Genomic DNA, 23,071 nt, shown 5'->3' with positions numbered 1-23,071 from the left:
CCACATAGCAATGCAAATAAGATGCATTTTCTTTAAAAAAAAAAAAAAAAAGGCTCCCAACATTAGTATTGAGGCAAGATTTATGAGGACACATCTGTATCCAAGTAGAAGAAGATGTCACAGTGTTAGCGGCCGTGTGAATGCAGTGTGTGAGTGGGTTGATTATGCAGTAGTGTTTGGCATACTGTATGTGTAAGGAGCATTATGTGTGTCGTGTAAAAATGCATTAATAATGTACAGCAAATGTGTAAGGGGCACTATGTCTCATTACGTGTATAAGGGCATTAATAATGTCCCTTACACATATGACGCACATTATATGTGTCTTTATGTGTATAAGGGCCTTAATAATGTGCAGCATATGTGTAGGGGACATTATGTGTATAAGGCATTAATAAAGGTTGTCATAATGTGTAATGTTTATAAGGACATTAATAACGTGTGTCATATGTGCAAGGGGCATTACTGTGTGGTATTATGCGTATAAAGGCATTGCAAGGTGCTCTGAGTGGTGTAATTTATAGAAAGGGCACTACTGTGTGGTATAATGTGAGTACGGGGCAATTTAGTGTGATGTAATGTGAATAAGGGGCACTACTGTGAGAAGTAATGTATATAAGGTATAGTGGTACTACTGTGTGATATAACGTGAATTAGGGACACTATCGCATGATATAATGTGAATAAAGTTGCAGTACTGTGTGGTGCAATTTGAATTGGGGGTACTATTGTGTGGCCATGCCCCTTGCCAGTAAAAACACGCCCCTTTTTGGGCTGTGCGCTGAATGTCCACACTGTTACGATTTAAAATATAGGGGGTAGGAAATCTTAACATAAGGACTGCTATGAGTGAGGGGTGATGGTTCTGGGAAAGGGGTGCACTGTCAGAGACGGAACTAGCGGTGGTGCTAGGAGGCACCAGCCAAAATCTTGCCTAGGGCATCATATACGTTAGGGCCGGCTCTGGCCCAGTATTCCCTACGGACTACGAGAAAAGGAATTACCAGTAGGTATTAAATTCCTATTTTCTCTAACGTCTTAGGGGATACTGGGATGGTCTTAGTACCATGGGGAACTTCAGACCGGGTGGGAGAGTGCTGAGAACCCTGCAAAACCGATTGACCAAACTGAAGGTCGTCACAGACCAAGGTATCGAACTTCACAAACGTTTTCGAACCAGACCAAATAGCTGATCGGCACAACTGAAAGGCTGAGACACCACGGGCAGCCGCCCAGGAAGAATCCACCGACCTAGGGGAGTGGGCCTGAATAGAACTCGGCAGTGGCAACGCTGCCGAAGAATAAGCCTGTTGGATAGTCATCCTGATCCAATGAGCAATGGACTGCTTGGAAGCAGGACATCCAATCTTGGTAGCGTCGTAAAAGGACAAAGAGTGAGTCAGTCTTTCTGTGGCGAGCTGTCCTCTTGATGTAAATCCTCAAAGCCCGAACCTTGTCCAGGGACTTTGGAGCAACCAACGTGTCAGATATCACCGGACCCACTAACGGTTGATTTATGTGAAAAGCTGACACCACTTTCGGGCAAAAAGTGCGGGTGAGTCCTAAGCTCCACCCTATCCTCATGGAATAGCAAATTAGGGCTCTTACAGGATAAAACCCCAAATTCCAACACACGCCTCACAGAGGCCAATGCCAGCAACATGGCAGTCATCCAAGTAAGATATTTCAAGTCCATCCTGTGTAAAAGTGCAAACCAGTACGACTGGATAAAAGTCAGGACCACGTTGAGATCCCATGGAGCTGTGGGAGGGACAAAGGGTGGTTGAATGCGAATGACACCTTTTAAGAACATCTGTACCTCCGGAATCACAGGCAACTGTTTCTGGAAGAATATGGACAAGGCAGATATCTGAACTTTGATGGAGCCTAACCGTAGGCCCATATCCATGCCTGCCTGCAAGAACAGCAGGAAACGGCCAAGTTGAAATTCCAAAGTAGAATATTTTCTACCCTCACACCAAGAAAAATATTTCCTCCAAATTCGGTGGTAATGCTTTGACGTGACCACCTTTTGGGCCTGAACCATAGTCAAGACCACCCTGGAGGGAAGTCCTTTTCTAGCAAGAATCCCCCTCTCAACTACCATGCCGTTAAACGTAGCCGCAGTAAGTCTGGATAGACGAACGGCCCTAGCTGGAGAAGATCTTTTCGAAGCGGCAGAAGCTAGGGCTCGTTGAGGGACAAGGTTAGGAGGTCAGCATACCAGGCTCGACGAGGCCAATCCGGGGCAATCAGAATTGCTTGAATGCATTCCTTTTTGAGTCTTTTCAGAACCCAGGGAATGAGAGGAATTGGGAGGGAGGAGATATATGAACTGGTGAGTCCACGGTGCCGTCAGGGCATCCACGCTGCAGCTTGCGGATCCCTCGTTCGGGAACTGTAGCGACAGCTTCTTGTTGAGCAGAGAAGCAATCATGTCTATCAGCGGGCAACCCCACCGATGAACCAGCTGTTGTAAAACCCGAGGGTGAAGGCCACATTCCCCTGGGTGGAGATCGTGTCTGCTGAGGAAGTCTGCTTCCCCGTTGTCCACTCCCGAAATTAACACGGTTGACATGGCCCATGCGTTGGTTTCTGCCCAAAGGAGTATCCTGAACACCTCTCGCATTGCGGCTCTGCTTTTTGTTCCTCTCTGTTGATTTATGTACACCATCGCCATGGTGTTGTCCAACTGGCCTGATATTGGAGCAGAGAGGCGGCCTGTAGAAGGTCATCGTAAATCGCCCTGAGTTCAAGAATGTTTATCGGAAGGGAGGACTCCTGACGCGACCATCTTCCTTGGAACTGAGCCCCTTGGGTTACAGCACCCCACCCGCAGAGGCTCGCATCGGTTGTCAACAGAATACAAGACTGGATCCCGGACCATCAACCTTCCACCAGGTGAGAGACCTGCAACCACCATAACAGGGAAATCCTAGCTTTTGCTGAGAGGGAAATCCTCTGGTGCATATGAAGATGCGATCCAGACCATTTGTCCAGCAGATCTAGTTGAAATGGATGGGCATAAAACTTTCTGTACTGGATTGCCTCGTAGGAGGCCACCATCTTGCCTAGAAGGTGGATGCAAAGGTGCATTGAAATCCTGTGGGGCTTGAGTACGGAGCGGACCATAGTTTGAATTGTCAAGGCTTTGTCCATAGGGAGGAAAACTTTCTGAGACACCGTGTCCAGTATAATTCCCAGGAACTGAAGTCTTTTGTGATGGTTCCAGGTGTGACCTCTGTAGATTCAGGATCCACACGTGGTCTGTAAGAAGTCACGTAGTCAGGTTGATGCCTTGCAACAGTCGCTCTCTGGACACCGCCTTTATGAGGAGATCGTCCAAGTAAGGGACGATGTTCACTCCCATCACGTGGAGCTGCAGCATAATTTCCGCCATAACCTTTGTGAACGCCCTCGGTGCCGTGGATAGGCCAAAGGGCAAGGCCCGAAACTGGAAGTGGCGGTCCTGCAACGCAAACCTGAGATAAGCCTGATGAGGGAGCCATATCGGGATATGTAAGTATGCATCCTTGATATCCAGGCATACCAGGAATTCCCCTTCCTCCAGGCCGGAGACCACCGCCCTTAGAGACTCCATCTTGAACTTGAATACACGTAGGTACGGGTTCAGAGATTTGAGGTTCATGATCGGCCGTACCGAACCGTCAGGTTTCGGTACCACGAATAGGCTTGAATAAAATCCCGTTTTGGAACAGAGGAGGGACTGGAACAATAACCTGTGTTTGTAGCAGTTTTTGAATTGCGTCCTGCAAGGTAACTCTTGCTACAGGTGAAGCTGGTAAGCCCGACCTGAAGAATCTGCGAGATGGGGGTGCTTGAAATTCCAACCAGTAACCCTGGGATATTAGGTCTATTACCCAAGGGTCCCAGTAGGATTCTGCCCAAACCGAGGCAAAATATTGTAGTCGAGCACCCACCTGATAGCTGGGGCCAACCATCACACGGGCTTAGTGGAGGAGGAACCGGATGCCTGGTCCAGGGATCCAGCGGCCTCTGGTCTACGAGATTTTCCACGTGTTCCTCTAGCTGCATTTGAGGCACCGCTGGCCCTACCTCGAAACCTGGCCACACGAAAGGACTGTAAAGAGGGGCCGGGTAAGGTTTTCTAGCCAGAGGAGCTGCAAACAGCATATAGGTGGAATTGCCTGCCGAAATCTGCTTGTTTAGTTCCTCACCAAACAAGGCATCTCCCGTGAAGGAAAGATTCTCAGCGCCTTTTTTGGAATCAGCATCCGCTGTCCATTGTCACAGCCACAGTGCCCTGCGAGCCGATACTGCCATGGCCATGGAGCGGGCTTTAATGAGGCCTATCTCCTCGATTGCCTCACTCATGAAGAATTAGGATCTCATCCTGAGGCACAGTGTTAAACCATTCAATTATATTGCCAGACCATTTGACCATGGTCCTAGTGATCCAACCACAAGCAATGGTGGGTCTCTATGCTACTCCCACCCCAGTTTAAATGGATTTAAGCGTAGTTTCAATTTTACGATCCGCAGGATCTTTCAGGCAGATAGCCCCAGGTACAGGCAGTACAAACTTTCGTGACAGCCTGGAGACTGAAGTATCCACAGTAGGTGGATTTTCCCACACTTTTCTATCCTTAGGAGGAAAAGGGAAAGAGGTTAGTAACTGCTTAGGGGTTTTAAACTTTTTGTCAGGTTGAACCCATGTCTCCTTAAAAAGAGTGTTTAATTCCTTTGAGACAGGAATTGTGGCAGTAGATTTAGGCTTCACAATATAAAACGACTCTTCATCAGGTTTTGCCTCTTTATCTAGGATATTGAAGACCTCCCTGATAGAATATATTAGGGCTTCTACACCCTGAGACAGAGTAATGTCACCTTTGTCCCCATCTACTTCTCCATCTTCCAAATCTGGCATGTCAGTTTCCGAGTCAGATTGGAGGACCTGTGGGAGTGTGCATTTCTGTGAAACCAAAAGGGGAACACAGAAGACGGTCTGTGGTCAGAAGTATGAACTAAAAAAATCATCCACAGATTTTTTTAAGCCGTTGTCTTTCCTGCCTCGCAGTAGCCAATTCAGCATTAATATTAGATATCATTCCTTTAAAAGAATCCAGCCATGCGGGTTCCTGGGTGCTACTCCCCTGAGAGGGTGGAGGGCACTGAGTACACAGCAGAGATCCATCAGGAGAAGTGGAAAACGTTGTGCTATATGAGGGACATACAGCCTTTTTGCATGACATTTATACAGCAGAACACATACACAATAGCAGTGAAATAACACGGTACCAGTGATATAACACAAAACCCCAAACAGCCTGTATGGAGTGACACAGAGAGGGATAGAACCAGCACACTATGCCTCAACAGCTAAAGCAATGCTTTGCCGGGCATAAACTAGAGCCTTAGATAAGGAAACTAGTTTCACTTTCAATATATATTGCTCCCCCCTTTCTACAACCCTTTTGGTACCAGTACAAGGTGTTTTCAGAGTGTCCTTGGAGCAGTGCTTCCCTGCATGCAGCCTGGAGTCTGATGCAGCTAGAAATGGTGCCTTCTAAACTGCTGGTCCCGCTCTCCTGAAAGCCCCGCCCCCTCAATGGCGCATGGTCCCTGCAAGATATTAATACTGGCTTTCATTATTCATGCATCGAAAACGGGATTAAAACCCCTTTACTGCACCTGTGCGTCTGTGGATATGCAGCAGGCACCACAGCCTGCAGCGCCGCGTGACCGCCGCACCCTTATGCCGCCATAATAACTGGGACCTGCTATCCGCGACCCCGGTTTCTGTACTCATCGTACCAGTGTCTTCAGCACTGTTAGGGGTGTCCGGCATTCTGTTGGGAGTGCGCGCACACCCTGGGGGTAATGCGAAACAACACCTCAGGATCTTAACCCTGTAAGAGGTTGGTTTGGTCCCCCCCTAAGTCCCACGACGCAGGCAGACTGGTGCCAGCCAGTGCTGCTTGAAAATAACAAACTAAAGTTTTGAAGAAAACTCTCTGGAGCTCCAGAGAATGCACCTGGCTCCTTGGGCACATTTTTCTAAACAGAGTCTGCAGGAGGAGCATAGAGGGGAGGAACCAGCACACATTTTTTAAAGTGCTAGGCTCCAATGGATCCAATCTATACACCCCATGGTACTAATACCATCCCAGTATCCCCTAGGATGTTAGAGAAATAATGATTACCTGAAAGCATGTGAAATACATAAATTATGATAGCCATTGCCATTATTTTATTAGGAAATTGAGAAGCCAAACAAATGTACAGACTTATGCAACTTCCTTTTTCTGAATAATTGATAATTCCTCATTTTTTTTCTCTGGAACATAAAACACAGATGCAACATCAATTCACTTCTTCCCATTCACACCCAGAGAAACCGATACTCTGTACGCAACATGGTAAACTTTTATAAAGGAAGTGGCAGGTGAAGAGAGAACCTTTTACACCTTTAGAAGTTACATTTGTTCTGATGTAGAATTTGAATACAAACTGTCTCATGACAGTCGCATAAGAAAAAAAGGACAGTTAGTCATTTTAACTTGAGCTTAGTGCTGATATGCTGTGTAACCCTGCCTGGCCGGCTTTAAGTTCTAATTCAGCATGGAATGCTGCTGTGACAGCGTTCGCATGCTGAAGCCCAGTGCAGTGTGTGCATGCGCAGAAGCCACACTGTACATGCGCACACTGTGTGATGCAACGAGATCTCACATCTGCAAACGTCTCTGCCTGATTGACAGGCAGAGGCATACGCGGGGTGGGAGGGGAGGCGCGGTTCGGACAACACAGGAGTGTCTGGACCGTTTGTGGGGCGGGTCGCGGTGGCTGCGTGATGTCACACACAGCTGGTGCGACCCGAAACATGGCGGGTAGCTGCCTGCCTTTGCAGCTAGGCTGCATAGGCAGAGGGTTATCCTAAACATGTGAAAGCATTGCCACCGTGCAATGCTTTTGCATGTTTGCGGGGGGTGGGGGGTCAGGACCCAGAATGCGGGGCGGACTTGCCCTGTGCTGGGCGGGCGTCCCTCCGCATGTCAGTGAGATGGTTCATAGATTTGTGATTTTTCGCACAACTACGATCCATGCTGAATGGCCCTTTGTGCGCATGGGCAAGATCTCACATGCAACCCAGAGCCGGCAGCCGCCACAGCCAGGTACAGCGATGTCTCTGCTGTGGAGATAGGGCAACGACACCTACAGCTGTCGAAAAAGATAGCTGCAGGTATCTGTGCCACCGACAGTTCTTACATTGCCCTGCACATCGGCATGCTATCTTTTAGATAGTAGCGTCGATAAGGACAAGGGTGCCCCTTTCATGTACTGCACACATTCGCTGTAATACATGGGGGAGGGGAGGGGGGGGGGGGGAAGTGGTATCAGCGCGCCTCTCCCTCCCCCAAATACCGACCCTTCATACATTTACGCCAATATGTGGCTGTGCACATCACAGATAATGACAGTATCCCAGTATCTGTGTGCACACCTATATGGGGTGAAAGGAAAAATGTGCAATTTAGGTGGTCCGAGGTGCCGGATAGCTGGTCAGTACAAACAGATTTATGGCAGATCTTAAGTATTTATAGCAGGATTGGGTTTGTTTAAATCAAATCATTTATTTACATACAGTAGGAACCACACAACACCTGGTCACCAAAACAAGGCATTTCAAATAAAACATTTAATAACATTTTTACATAGCTGTTAAATATTATGCAGTGTTTTATAGATAATGGCCCTCATTCCGACTTGTTCGCTCGCTAGCTGCTTTTAGCAGCATTGCAAACGCTAGGCCGCCGCCCTCTGGGAGTGTATCTTAGCTTAGCAGAATAGCGAACGAAAGAGTAGCAGAACTGTTACTAAATAATTCCTTGCAGTTTCTGAGTAGCTCCAAACTTACTCCTAGATTGCGATCACCTAAGTCCGTTTAGTTCCTGGTTTGAAGTCACAAACACGCCCTGCGTTCGGCCAGCCACTCCCCCATTTCTCCAGCCACTCCTGCGTTTTTACCTGGCACGCCAGCGTTTTTTTAGCACACTCCCTGAAAACGTCCAGTTTCCGCCCAGAAACTTCCTGTCAATCACACTACGATCACTCGAGCGATCAAAAAACGTTGCTCGAGCTTGTGTAAATCTCCAAAGTTTTGTGTTAAATTACTTAGCGCATGCGCGCTGCGTACCATGCGCATGCACATTTTCCACCTAATCGCTGCATTGCGAAAAATGGCAACGAGCGAACAACTCGGAATGACCACCAATATTCAAGTATCCGCATCAGTCTCAGCCCCAACATAGCTTACAACCTACATACCTATACATCTTAGGATAAGCAACAGTGTTGGACATGTATACTGATTGTCTGTATTCCAAAAAAAACAGCCTTACCTGAAGTAAATGTCACATGACTGGACAATTTTGCAGGCTGGAAAGGAGAAATATTTTTAATAACTTCAGGTAGATCAAATACATTGACTCTCATTTCTGGGTATATCTGAACCAATTCATGAGCAAGGGCACCGGTGCAGCCTATAAAAAAATGAACAGTTCAAATAGTTATCCAATTTATTTTTAAATATATTAGTTTCTTCTTAAGAGAGGTGTACAATGAATTAGCAAAGTGAGCTTATAGTTACTAAAGGCAGTATTTTTTCTCTCTTACAACCAGCGAATGTACTTCATTTACTTGTACCATCCATAATTTATTAGCATTTAAAAACTACTACCTCTGTTTTTTTTTTACAGCCCTTGCTAATAAGGCCCACATTCTCCTATGTACCCTTTTCAGCATGGGTGCCCACCTTGCAACCTTCTACTGTTGGCAGATTGCAGCTGCTTACAGCTGATAAAGCGGTCAACAAGAATGATGTGGGAAATTCAAAGTCCTGCTCAATATTTAAACAGTACACAGGTATCCTGCAGCCTAGATAACAGTCTTCTGTCCAAGGGGCAATTTAATTGAATGTTATGTTGAATAGCGCCGCAAACCAGGGACTAGATGATTTCTGCTTGCACCCTCCTGAGGTGCAAGAATAAATCCGATGAAACTAGTTGCAGGCTTACCGCATGTGCCAACAGCATCGTACCCAGGACTTAAGCTGTGAAATGCTGTTTACTGCTACTAAAAGCCGGGCATTAAATGCGGTAAACTGACAAGAGCTGCGTGCTATGCAGACAAATGAATAGCTCTGGGCACTCATTACCCGGTGGTATTTCGCATAGCATTCAACTAAATTTCATTACTTGTGTTAGAGCTGCAGGGCCTGTAGCCTCATCCCAGAAGAGATTTGGAGGAGGGGACTCCGCTAAAGGTGTACATTGTGTGTGATGGATATTTTTACATTTATTTACAGTTTCTTATATACAGTAGCGCAGCATATTCCACTGCAATAATTTCCAAAGACTGTGCAAAACTGAACATTTCATTCACAAAATATCTCATCATACTCTTTCTTGGCCTTTGGTTTGTGACTATGGAGGTCATTCCGAGTTGATCGTAGCTGTGCTAAATTTAGCACAGCTACGATCAGGCACAGACATGCGGGGGGACGCCCAGCACAGGGTTAGTCCGCCCCGCATGTCAGTGCCACCCCCACCCCCTGCAGAAATGCAAAAGCATCGCACAGCGGCGATGCTTTTGCATCTCAGGAGTTACTCCCAGCCAGCGCAGCTCCTGCGGCTGGCCGGGAGAACATCTTCGCTGCCCCGGGTCGCAGCGGCTGCATGTGATGTCATGCAGCCGCCGCAGCCAGCCCCCCCAACGGTCCGTCCACGATTGCGTTGGCCGGACCGCGCCCCCTAAACGGCAGCTTGACGCCGCCGCCCAGCCCCCTCCCGCGTAGCCCCCTCCCGCCCGGCGACCGCTTCTGCCTTAGAGGCGAATGCTAGGCAACGACGGCTGGCATGCGCCGGTGCACTTCAGCGCCGGCGCATGCGCAGTTCCGACCAGATCGCTGCTCTGCTATAAACTGCAGCGAGCGATTGGGTCGGAATGACCCCCTGTATACATTATTATGCAAAAGTTTTAGGTAGGCATGGAAAAAATCCTCCAATGTATGAATGTTTTCAAAAAAAGAAGTCTTAATAGTTTATTTTTTTATCAATTAACAAAGTGCAAAGTAAATGAACAGAAAAGAAATCTAAATCAAATAAATATTTAGTGTGACCACCCTTTGCCTTCAAACCAGTACCAGTTTCTCTAGGTACACTTGCACGCTGTTTTTGAAGGAACTCGGCAGGGAGGTTGTTCCAAAAATCTTTAAGAACTAACCACAGATCTTCTGTGGATGTAGGCTCGCTCAAATGCTTCTGTCTCTTCATGTAATCCCAGACAGACTTGAAGATGGTGAGATCAGGGCACTGTGGGGGCCATATCATCACTTCCATGACTCCTTGTTCTATTGACGATACAGTAGTTCTTAATGACATTGGCTGTATGTTTGGGATCGTTGTCCTGCAGCAGACTAAATTTGGAGCCAGATGACTCCCTGATAGTATTGCATGATGAATAAGTACCTGCCTGTACTTCTCATTGAAGCACAAAGAAACAGGTACCGCTGAGGACTGTAGACACGGCGGTTGGCCATAGAAACTTAATGCAACAGATAAAAGACACATCACTCTTACTTTCCTTCAAAATCAAAAGATGTCCAGCAGTGCCATCCACTCAGAACTGGTAAAAACCAGTAGGACCCAGGTACACCCATCTACTGCAAAGTCTGGCCAGAAGTGGTCTTCATGGAAGAATTATGGCCAAAAAACAATACCTTTAACGTGGAAACAAGGCCAAATGACTCAACTATGCATGAAAATAAAGGACCTGAAGTGCAGAAAAATGATAGCAGGTGCTCTGGACAGATAAGTCAAAATCTGAAATGTGTGGATGTAACAGAAGGCAGTTTGTTTGCCGAAGGGCTAGAGAGCGGTACAATAATGAGTGTCTGCAGGCAACAGTGAAGCATGGTGGAAGTTCCTTGCAAGTTTGGTGCTGCATTTTAGCAAATGGAGTTAAGGATTTTGTCATGATGGTGTCCTCAATGCTAAGAAATACAAGCAGGTACTTATCCATCATGCAATACCATCAGGGAGGCATCTGATTGGCTCCAAATGTATTCTGCAGCAGGGCAACATCCCCAAATATACAGCCAACATCATTAAGAAATATTTTCAGCATAAAGAAGAACAAGGAGTCCTGGACGTGATGATATGGACCCCACAGAACCCTGATCTCAACATCAACAAGTCTGTCTGGTGTTACATGAAGAGACAGAATGATTTGAGCAAGCCTACATCCTTAGAAGATCTGTGGTTAGTTCTCCAAGAGAACAACCTCCCTGCCGAGTTCCTTCAAAAACCGTGTGCAAGTGTACCTAGAAGAATTGATGCTGTTTTGAAGGGAAAGGGTGGTCACACCAAATATTGATTTGGTTTAATTTCTCTTTTCATTCACTTTGCATTTTGTTAATTGATAAAAATAAATTATTTACACTTATATTTTTAAAAGCATTGTTACTTAGTAGCATGTTTTCCACATCTGTCTAAAATATTTGCACAGTACTGTATGTCCCGCACAAAACACAAGAACATAAACCATACCTCCTAGGTCGCACACGGAAGGGTACTTGGAAAGGTCAAATGCTGTTGCTATATCTCTTGCGGTGATTTTAAGCATGCAGTGCATCGCCCTCATGAAGCGCTCCTTGACTTCAGATCCCTTGTAATAAACAAATAAAATATTGGCTTTTTTCATAAAAACACTAATGGCAGAGTAAAAATAAATCAAGCAACAAGTAAAAAAAGGCTACGTACTCTTTTAGGTCTTTATACATTTGCCTCATGAAAGTGTTTCTCAAGGATGACTGCACCAAAGCCAGGCTGTAAATAGTGCTTATTATAACATTTGTTTTTCGCAAACATGGTATAGTTATAAACAAATAAGTAAACCAAGAATGGCTATTTCACTTTAAATGGAATTATGTTTATTTTTTTTATTTGGGGGGGGGGGACACAAAACTTTACTATGGCAGGTCAGCATTAAAACAAAAGGGTCGACTAGAAAAGTTATAGGTCCAAAACTTACACTGACAGAGGCAGATTTATAGTAATGTGTTACTGCATTATTCTGGCACATTTTTGGAACAGTTCGATACTAGGGCCTAAATCAGACCGGATCGTAGATGTGCAAGAAAACACATCTATGATCAATTTCTCTGACATGCGGGGGGACGTCCAGCACAGGGCAAGTCCGCCCCGCATGCTGGATCCTGCCTCCCCCGCACACATGCAAAAGCATTGCGCTTTTGCGCGTTTCGAGTAGCCCTCTGTCTGTGCAGCCTAGCTGTGAAGGCAGATGGCTACCCACCATTTTAAGAGTCGCAGCGGCTGCATGTAAGGTCACGCAGCCGCCATGTCCCGCCCCACAAATGGTCCAGGCATGACTGCGTTGTCCGGACTGCGCACCCAAAATGGAACATTTAAGGCCACAAAACACGGCGTTGATACCCCATTCCCGCCCCCTTCCAGGTCTTAAATTGCGTTCTGAAGAGAACGCAGTTTAGGACCTTGCACATGCGCGTACCGGAATATGCGCAGAAATCGCGTCATAGCGATTTTAGCACATCTGCGACAGGGTCTGACTCGGCCCCCAAGTCTAGAAGGCTATAATAGATACTGGCCTCCCAGTATTTACTATTTGTTACCCATGTGACTGCTTCAAGATGTTATCTGTTCAAATATCTCCTTATGTACTGTTATAAATCCACAATGACATAATCTATGTAGTTTTTTTTTTCCATTTATGCCCCATTAGAAAAAATAAAAAACACAACAATTAACTGCTCTAACCATAACTAATCAACTACAAAAATCTCAAAAAGAATCTCTAGCGATCTCTAGTGGCACAAATCATGCTATGACAGAAACAAATACTGTGCATAGAGCTGTGATGGGGAACCTCTGGCACTCCAACTACACATCCCAGCATGCCCTGCTACAGTTTTAGCATGGCCAAATAGCAAAACTGTAGCAGGGCATGCTGGTATGTGTAGTTCAACAATAGGTGGAGTGCCAAAGGTTCCCCATCACTGGCATAGAGCAAGAAAAATCTGAAAAACTGTAAAACAAACAAAATCTGTCTGACAGTCAAACTGCTCATTATAAAATAGCAAAGAGGTGTGCGAATACACACCAAAACGTGTAAAGGCTAATGGGTATATGCAATTGCGGTCGAATTCCCGAAATTGTCGAATTTCGGGAATTTTTCGCCAAAAAAAAAAATTCGACAGTGCAATTCAGTACTTTCCGACAAAAAAACGGACTTTCAAAATTCGACTTTTTGAAATTCGACTTTTTGCAAATTCGATTTTTCTGCAATGATACAAGTGCTGCAATTCGACCAAAGTGTATTCAATTCAAGTTTGGAAATTCGACAACAGTGCTTTTAGACAGCAAATTCGTCATTTTCAATCCGCCACACTTTGGAGGGTGAAACCAATAAAAAAAAATTAAAACATGTTTTTTTTGTGTTTTTTTTTCTTGGTAATATCAGATCTATTTATATTAGAAGGGATTAGGTACTTGGTTTGTCTTTTTTGGAGGCACAAGTATTATTTATATATCTTTAAAAATAATATAATTTTTTTTTTTTTTTAATAGATGGAATGGTAAAATCCCGGGAAAAAATGGCGTGGGGTCCCCCCTCCAAAGCATAACCAGCCTCGGGCTCTTCGAGCTGGTCCTGGTTCTAAAAATGCGGGGGGAAATTTGACAGAGGATCCCCCGTATTTTTAAAACCAGCACCGGGCTCTGCGCCTGGTGCTGGTGCAAAAAATACGGGGGACAAAACGAGTAGGGGTCCCCCGTATTTTTCACACCAGCATCAGGCTCCACTAGCTGGACAGATAATGCCACAGCCGGGGGTCACTTTTATACAGTGCCCTGTGGCCGTGGCATTAAATATCCAACTAGTCACCCCTGGCCGGGGTACCCTGGGGGAGTGGGGACCCCTTCAATCAAGGGGTCGTCGTCCCCCCCAGCCACCCAAGGGCCAGGGGTGAAGCCCGAGGCTGTCCCCCCCATCCAATGGCTGCGGATGGGAGGCTGATAGCCTTGAGAAAAATGACAAGAATATTGTTTTTTCCAGTAGTACTACAAGTCCCAGCAAGCCTCCCCCGCAAGCTGGTACTTGGAGAACCACAAGTACCAGCATGCGGGAGAAAAACGGGCCCGCTGGTACCTGTAGTACTACTGAAAAAAAAATACCCAAATAAAAAAACAGGACACACACACCGTGACTTGTACAACTTTATTACATACTGCCGACACACACAAACTTACCTATGTTGACACGAAGCAGTCGGTCCTCTTCTCCAAGTAGAATCCACGGATACCTGAAAATAAAAGATAATTATACTCACCTTCCAGCGTCCAGAGATACATCCACGTCCAGAAAATAATCCAGGTACTTGGCTAAAAAACAAAACGCAAATACCCGTGCCAGCGGACTGAAAGGGGTCCCATATTCACACATGAGACCCCTTTCCCCGAATGCAGAGACCTATATGTGACAGCTGTCACAGAAAGGTCTCTTCAGCCAATCAGCGAGTGCAACGTCCTTGCACTCTGCTGATTGGCTCTGTGCGCGTCTGAGCTGACAGCGCATCGCAAAGCCTCTCCATTACTTCCAATGGTGGGAACTTTGCGGCTAGCGGTGGGGTCACCCGCCGGTCAGCGGCTGACCGCGGGTAACCCCCCCGCTGACGGCAAAGTTCCCACCATTGAATATAATGGAGAGGCTTTGCGATGCGCTGTCACAGCACAGACAGCGCACAGCCAACCAGGTGAGCGCCACGTAGTAGCGCTTCCTGATTGGCTGAAGGGACCTCAGTGACAGGAGTCACGTGGTGTCCCGGCACATTCGGGGAAAGGGGTCTCATGTGTGAATATGTGACCCCTTTCAGTCCGCAGGATCGGGTCATTGCGTTTTGTTTTTTTGCCAAGTACCTGGATTATTTTCTGGACGTGGATGTATCTCTGGACGCTGGAAGGTGAGTATAATTATCTTTTATTTTCAGGTATCCGTGGATTCTACTTGGAGAAGAGGACTGACTGCTTCGTGTCAACATAGGTAAGTATGTGTGTGTCGGCAGTATGTAATAAAGTTGTACAAGTCACGGTGTGTGTGTCCTGTTTTTATTTGGGTATTTTTTTCCCAGTAGTACTACTACAGGTACCAGCGACCAGCGGCCCGTTTTTCTCCCGCATGCTGGTACTTGTGGTTCTCCAAGTACCAGCTTGCGGGGGAGGCTTGCTGGGACTTGTAGTACTACTGGAAAAAAACAATATTCTTGTCATTTTTCTCAAGGCTATCAGCCTCCCATCCGCAGCCATTGGATGGGGGGGGGACAGCCTCGGGCTTCACCCCTGGCCCTTGGGTGGCTGGGGGGGGGGACCCCTTGATTGAAGGGGTCCCCACTCCCCCAGGGTACCCCGGCCAGGGGTGACTAGTTGGATATTTAATGCCACGGCCGCAGGGCACTGTATAAAAGTGACCCCCGGCTGTGGCATTATCTGTCCAGCTAGTGGAGCCCGATGCTGGTGTGAAAAATACGGGGGACCCCTACTCTTTTTGTCCCCCGTATTTTTTGCACCAGCACCAGGCGCAGAGCCCGGTGCTGGTTTTAAAAATACGGGGGATCATCTGTCAAATTTTTCCCCACATTTTTAGAACCAGGACCAGCTCGAAGAGCCCGAGGCTGGTTATGCTTTGGAGGGGGGACCCCACGCCATTTTTTCCCGTTTTTTAAAATCGCGGCAAAATCCGGCAAATCTGCCTTTTTTCGCCCGCGGGAATGTCGAATCCGTTTTTCATTGAATATGGTGAATTCCGGCAGCCACCTGCCGGAATTCACCTGTCGAATTGTGTCGAATTAAAAAAACGGCGATAATTTGCCGCGATTCGCCGTGAATTGCATATACCCCTAAAGGTTTTTTGTAGAAATAGAAATGCAAATCACTAATACACGTTTATATCATGCTTTTCTGAAGAGATATAAAAATAAGAATTTACTCACCGGTAATTCTATTTCTCGTAGTCCGTAGTGGATGCTGGGGACTCTGTCAGGACCATGGGGAATAGCGGCTCCGCAGGAGACAGGGCACAAAATTTAAAAGTTTGACCACTAGGTGGTGTGTACTGGCTCCTCCCCCTATGACCCTTCTCCAAGCCTCAGTTAGGATACTGTGCCCGGACGAGCGTACACAATAAGGAAGGATTTTGAATCCCGGGTAAGACTCATACCAGCCACACCAATCACACCGTACAACTTGTGATCTGAACCCAGTTAACAGTATGATAACGTAGGAGCCTCTGAAAAGATGGCTCACAACAATAAACAACCCGATTTTTTTGTAACAATAACTATGTACAAGTATTGCAGACAATCCGCACTTGGGATGGGCGCCCAGCATCCACTACGGACTACGAGAAATAGAATTACCGGTGAGTAAATTCTTTTCTCTGACGTCCTAGTGGATGCTGGGGACTCTGTCAGGACCATGGGGATTATACCAAAGCTCCCAAACGGGCGGGAGAGTGCGGATGACTCTGCAGCACCGAATGAGAGAACTCCAGGTCCTCCTTAGCCAGGGTATCAAATTTGTAGAATTTTACAAACGTGTTCTCCCCTGACCACGTAGCTGCTCGGCAGAGTTGTAATGCCGAGACCCCTCGGGCAGCCGCCCAAGATGAGCCCACCTTCCTTGTGGAGTGGGCATTGACAGATTTAGGCTGTGGCAGGCCTGCCACAGAATGTGCCAGTTGAATTGTGCTACAAATCCAACGAGCAATCGTCTGCTTAGAAGCAGGAGCACCCAGCTTGTTGGGTGCATACAGTATAAACAGCGAGTCAGATTTTCTGACTCCAGCCGTCCTTGAAATATATATTTTCAATGCTCTGACAACGTCCAGCAACTTGGAATCCTCCAAATCGCTAGTAGCCGCAGGCACCACAATAGGCTGGTTCAGGTGAAACGCTGATACCACCTTAGGCAGAAAATGAGGACGCGTCCTCAATTCTGCCCTGTCCGAATGGAAAATCAGATATGGGCCTTTCTACGATAAAGCCGCCAATTCCGACACTCTCCTGGCTGAAGCCAGGGCCAGTAGCATGGTTACTTTCCATGTAAGATATTTCAAATCTACCGATTTGAGTGGCTCAAACCAATGGGATTTGAGAAAATCCAAAACTACATTGAGATCCCACGGTGCCACTGGGGGCACAACCGGGGGCTGTATATGTAGTACTCTGTCGGGGCCTTCCTGGCCTCACACCATGCAACATATTTTCTCCAAATGAGGTGATAATGTTGTGCAGTCACCTCCTTCCTGGCTTTGACCAGGGTAGGGATGACCTCTTCCGGAATGCCTTTTTCCCTTAGGATCCGGCGTTCAACCGCCATGCCGTCAAACGCAGCCGCGGTAAGTCTTGGAATAGCCACGGTCCCTGCTGAAGCAGATCCCTTCTTAGAGGTAGAGGCCACAGATCTTCCGTGAGCATCTCCTGAAGTTCCGGGTACCAAGTCCTTCTTGGCCAGTCCGGAGCCACTAGTATCGTTCTTACTCCCCTTTGCCGTATAATTCTCAGTACCTTGGGTATGAGAGGCAGAGGAGGGAACACATACACTGACTGGTACACCCATGGTGTTACCAGAGCGTCCACAGCTATTGCCTGAGGGTCTCTTGACCTGGCGCAATACCTGTCCAGTTTTTTGTTGAGGCGGGACGCCATCATGTCCACCATTGGTCTTTCCAATGGACTACAATCATGTGGAAGACTTCTGGATGAAGTCCCCACTCTCCCGGGTGAAGATCGTGTCTGCTGAGGAAGTCTGCTTCCCAGTTGTCCACTCCCGGGATGAACACTGCTGACAGTGCTATCACATGATTTTCCGCCCAGCGAAGAATCCTTGCAGCTTCTGCCATTGCCCTCCTGCTTCTTGTGCCGCCCTGTCTGTTTACGTGGGCGACTGTCGTGATGTTGTCCGACTGGATCAACACCGGCTGACCCTGAAGCAGAGGTTTTGCCAGGCTTAGAGCATTGTAGATTGCTCTTAGTTCCAGTATATTTATGTGAAGAGACGTTTCCAGGCTTGACCACACGCCCTGGAAGTTTCTTCCTTGTGTGACCGCTCCCCAGCCTCTCAGGCTGGCATCCGTGGTCACTAGGACCCAGTTCTGTATGCCGAATCTGCGGCCCTCTAACAGATGAGCACTCTGCAACCACCATAGCAGCGAGGCCCTTGTCCTTGTCGACAATTTTATCCGCTGATGCATCTGCAGATGCGATCCGGACCATTTGTCTAGCAGATCCCACTGAAAAATTCGTGCATGGAATCTGCCGAATGGAATCGCTTCGTAAGAAGCCACCATTTTTCCCAGGACTCTTGTGCATTGATGCACAGACACTGTCCCTGGTTTTAGGAGGTTCCTGACGAGTTCGGATAACTCCCTGGCTTTCTCCTCCGGAAGAAATACCTTTTTCTGAACAGTGTCCAGAATCATCCCTAGGAACAGCAGACGTGTCGTCGGGATCAGTTGGGATTTTGGAAAATTCAGAATCCACCCGTGCTGTTGGAGCACTACTTGAGTTAGTGCTACTCCGACCTCCAGCTGTTCTCTGGATCTTGCCCTTATCAGGAGATCGTCCAAGTAAGGGATAATTAATACGCCTTCACTTCGAAGAAGGATCATCATTTCGGCCATTACCTTGGTAAAGACCCTGGGTGCCGTGGACAATCCAAACGGCAGCGTCTGAAACTGATAATGACAGTTTTGTACCACGAACCTGAGGTACCCTTGGTGTGAAGGGCAAATTGGGACATGAAGGTAAGCATCCTTGATGTCCAAGGACACCATAAAATCCCCTTCTTCCAGATTCGCTATCACTGCTCTGAGTGACTCCATCTTGAACTTGAATTTTTGTATGTACAGGTTCAGAGATTTCAGATTTAGAATAGGTCTTACCGAGCCGTCCGGCTTCGGTACCACCAATAGCGTGGAGTAATACCCCTTTCCCTGTTGTAGAAGGGGTACCTTGATTATCACCTGCTGAGAATACAGCTTGTGAATGGCTTCCAATACCGTCGCCCTGTCTGAGGGAGACGTTGGCAAAGCAGATTTTAGGAACCGGCGAGGGGGAGACTTTCACGAATTCCAACCTGTAACCCTGAGATACTACCTGCAGGATCCAGGGGTCTACCTGCGAGTGAGCCCACTGTGCGCTGAAATTCTTGAGGCGACCCCCCACCGCCCCTGAGTCCGCTTGTAAGGTCCCAGCGTCATGCTGAGGCCTTTGCAGAAGCCGGGGAGGACTTCTGCTCCTGGGAAGGGGCTGCTTGCTGCAGTCTCTTACCCTTTCCTTTGCCTCGGGGCAAATATGAATGTCCTTTTGCTCGCTTGTTCTTATAGGAACGAAAAGGACTGCGGCTGAAAAGACTGCGTCTTTTTCTGCTGGGAGGGGACTTGAGGTAAAAAGGTGGACTTCCCGGCTGTTGCCGTGGCTACCAAATCCGATAGACCGACCCCAAATAATTCCTCCCCTTTATACGGCAATACTTCCATATGCCGTTTGGAATCCGCATCGCCTGACCACTGTCGTGTCCATAGACTTCTTCTGGCAGATATGGACATCGCACTTACTCTTGATGCCAGAGTGCAGATATCCCTCTGTGCATCTCGCATATAAAGGAATGCATCCTTTAATTGCTCTATAGTCAATAAAATACTGTCCCTATCCAGGGTATCAATATTTTCAGTCAGGGAATCCGACCAAGCCACCCCAGCACTGCACATCCAGGCTGAGGCGATTGCTGGTCGCAGTATAACACCAGTATGTGTGTATATACTTTTTAGAGTATTTTCCAGCCTCCTATCAGCTGGATCCTTGAGGGCGGCCGTATCAGGAGACGGTAACGCCACTTGTTTGGATAAACGTGTGAGCGCCTTGTCCACCCTAGGGGGTGTTTCCCAGCGCGCCCTAACCTCTGGCGGGAAAGGGTATAACGCCAATAACTTCTTTGAAATTAGCAGTTTTTTATCAGGGGTAACCCACGCTTCATCACACACGTCATTCAATTCCTCTGATTCAGGAAAAACTACAGGTAGTTTTTTCAGACCCCACATAATACCCCTTTTTGTGGTACTTGCAGTATCAGAGATATGCAAAGCCTCTTTCATTGCCGTGATCATATAACGTGTGGCCCTACTGGAAAATACGTTCGTTTCTTCACCGTCGACACTAGATTCGGTGTCCGTGTCTGGGTCTGTGTCGACCGACTGAGGCAAAGGGCGTTTTACAGCCCCTGACGGTGTTTGAGACGCCTGTACAGGTACTAACTGGTTTGCCGGTCGTCTCATGTCGTCAACCGACTTTTGCAGCGTGCTGACATTATCACGTAATTCCATAAACAAAGCCATCCATTCCGGTGTCGACTCCCTAGGGGGTGACATCACCATTACCGGCAATTGCTCCGCCTCCACACCAACATCGTCCTCATACATGTCGACACACACGTACCGACACACAGCAGACACACAGGGAATGCTCTGATAGAAGACAGGACCCCACTAGCCCTTTGGGGAGACAGAGGGAGAGTTTGCCAGCACACACCAAAGCGCTATAATTATATAGGAACAACCTTATATAAGTGTTGTTTCCTTATAGCTGCTTAAATATATATAATATCGCCAAAAAATGCCCCCCCTCTCTGTTTTTTACCCTGTTTCTGTAGTGCAGTGCAGGGGAGAGCCTGGGAGCCTTCCTAGCAGCGGAGCTGTGTAGGAAAATGGCGCTGTGTGCTGAGGAGATAGGCCCCGCCCCCTATTCCGGCGGGCTCTTCTCCCGGTTTTTCTGAGACCTGGCAGGGGTGAAATACATCCATATAGCCTCATGGACTATATGTGATGTATTCTTTTTAGCCAGAAAGGTATTAACATTGCTGCCCAGGGCGCCCCCCCCAGCGCCCTGCACCCTCAGTGACCGCCGGTGTGAAGTGTGCCTGAGCGCAATGGCGCACAGCTGCAGTGCTGTGCGCTACCTCATGAAGACTGAAAAGCCTTCAGCCGCCGGTTTCTGGACCTCTTCTTACTTCGGCATCTGCAAGGGGGTCGGCGGCGCGGCTCCGGTGACCCATCCAGGCTGTACCTGTGATCGTCCCTCTGGAGCTAGTGTCCAGTAGTCTAAGAAGCAAATCCATCCTGCACGCAGGTGAGTTCACTTCTTCTCCCCTAGGTCCCTCGTTGCAGTGAGCCTGTTGCCAGCAGGACTCACTGAAAATAATAAAACTATCAAAACTTTTACTCTAAGCAGCTCTTTATGAGAGCCACCTAGATTGCACCCTGCTCGGACGGGCAAAAAAACCTAACTGCGGCTTGGAGGAGGGTCATAGGAGGAGGAGCCAGTACACACCACCTAGTGGTCAAACTTTTAAATTTTGTGCCCTGTCTCCTGCGGAGCCGCTATTCCCCATGGTCCTGACGGAGTCCCCAGCATCCACTAGGACGTCAGAGAAAAGGGATGATCCTACTCATAGGCGACAAGATGACTGGCCTGCTAGGAAAACCCTGCAGCCTTCACCATGTAGTCAAAATGAAGCCAAACAACCCATTTACTGATCTGGCTTCACTCACCCCTATAACTGAATCTGATTTTGTACAAATAGCAGCTGAAGCAGTTTCAATATGGAACCCCTGTGGCTTCATATGTATTGTCTCTCTCCACTATTAAGGCATCGCCAATCTATCTAATCAGGAGAACATCAAAGACTATCAAAAGACAGGGAAGGAAAGGTTTGATAGGCATAGGCTGTACATGGTGGCCAAGATAAAATGGTGTGTCAGGTATGGTGGGCAATATTATGATAGTCACATGCATATAGTGGGTATTCGACTATTATACTGGGTGAAGTGATCTATATGATGAGTATTACTTTATGCCATCGTTCACAACATTTATGTCGTACCTTTTTTGCCATACAAAGCAAATCAAGTATTTACATCCTTGCTATCCACACTGCATTACTTATAGTCACACGTGTCATACAGCGCAAATTATTTAACATTGCATTCCTCACAGTAACAGACCCTCCATCTTGTTTGCTTCCTTTAGCTGAACAGCAATGTCCTCTTGCTATTCTTACGCTACAGGTCATAAAATAAAAAGTTTTACTCCATTTATAATTGAAGAGATGATGCTGTGCTTTTAGGTCTTTACGTTTTTTTTTTAATTAGATATATTTATCTGCACATAACTCAACTAAATTAACTATTTAGCAATAATTGCAATTAGAGATGAGATACTACAGTATTGTCTAAAGTAACCACTTTTTTGTCTCGACGCTTATATGTAAGCTAACTATGAAGTACAGGTTGAGTATCCCTTATCCAAAATGCTTGGGACCAGACGTATTTTGGATATCGGATTTTTCTGTATTTCTGAATAATTGCATACCATAATGAGATATCATGGTGATGGGACCTAAATCTAAGCACAGAATGCATTTATAATTCATTTACACCTTATACACACAGCCTGAAGGTAATTTTAGCCAACAATTTTTCTAACTTTGTGCATTAAACAAAGTGTGTGTACATTCACACAATTTATTTATGTTTCATATACACCTTATACACACAGCCTGAAGGTCATTTAATACAATATTTTCTCTGACGTCCTAAGTGGATGCTGGGGACTCCGTCAGGACCATGGGGATTAGCGGCTCCGCAGGAGACAGGGCACAAAAGTAAAAGCTTTAGGATCAGGTGGTGTGCACTGGCTCCTCCCCCTATGACCCTCCTCCAAGCCTCAGTTAGATTTTTGTGCCCGGCCGAGAAGGGTGCAATCTAGGTGGCTCTCCTAAAGAGCTGCTTAGAGTAAAAGTTTGTTAGTTTTTTTATTTTCAGTGAGTCCTGCTGGCAACAGGCTCACTGCTACGAGGGACTTAGGGGAGAGAAGTGAACTCACCTGCGTGCAGGATGGATTGGCTTCTTAGGCTACTGGACACCATTAGCTCCAGAGGGAGTC

The 23,071-nt window shown here is 47.0% G+C and overlaps 1 protein-coding gene across 3 annotated transcripts in view; it reads right to left on the bottom strand.

The window, feature by feature from the left end:
* The window catches only part of ASMTL (acetylserotonin O-methyltransferase like), a 122,462-nt gene that overhangs the window by 1,483 nt on the left and 97,908 nt on the right, over positions 1-23,071 (bottom strand). For all 3 annotated transcript variants that reach the window (XM_063955692.1, XM_063955690.1, XM_063955691.1), the window contains 2 exons: positions 11,589-11,706; positions 8,382-8,522 (listed from right to left, as the gene is read on the bottom strand). In XM_063955692.1, the coding sequence (XP_063811762.1) occupies positions 8,382-8,522; positions 11,589-11,706 (259 nt within the window). The remainder of the gene's footprint in view (positions 1-8,381; positions 8,523-11,588; positions 11,707-23,071) is intronic.

Source organism: Pseudophryne corroboree, chromosome 2 (genome assembly GCF_028390025.1).
Source record: "Pseudophryne corroboree isolate aPseCor3 chromosome 2, aPseCor3.hap2, whole genome shotgun sequence".
In the NCBI taxonomy this organism is placed as follows: Eukaryota; Metazoa; Chordata; class Amphibia; order Anura; family Myobatrachidae; genus Pseudophryne; species Pseudophryne corroboree.
This window is presented reverse-complemented; position numbering and strand designations above follow the sequence as displayed.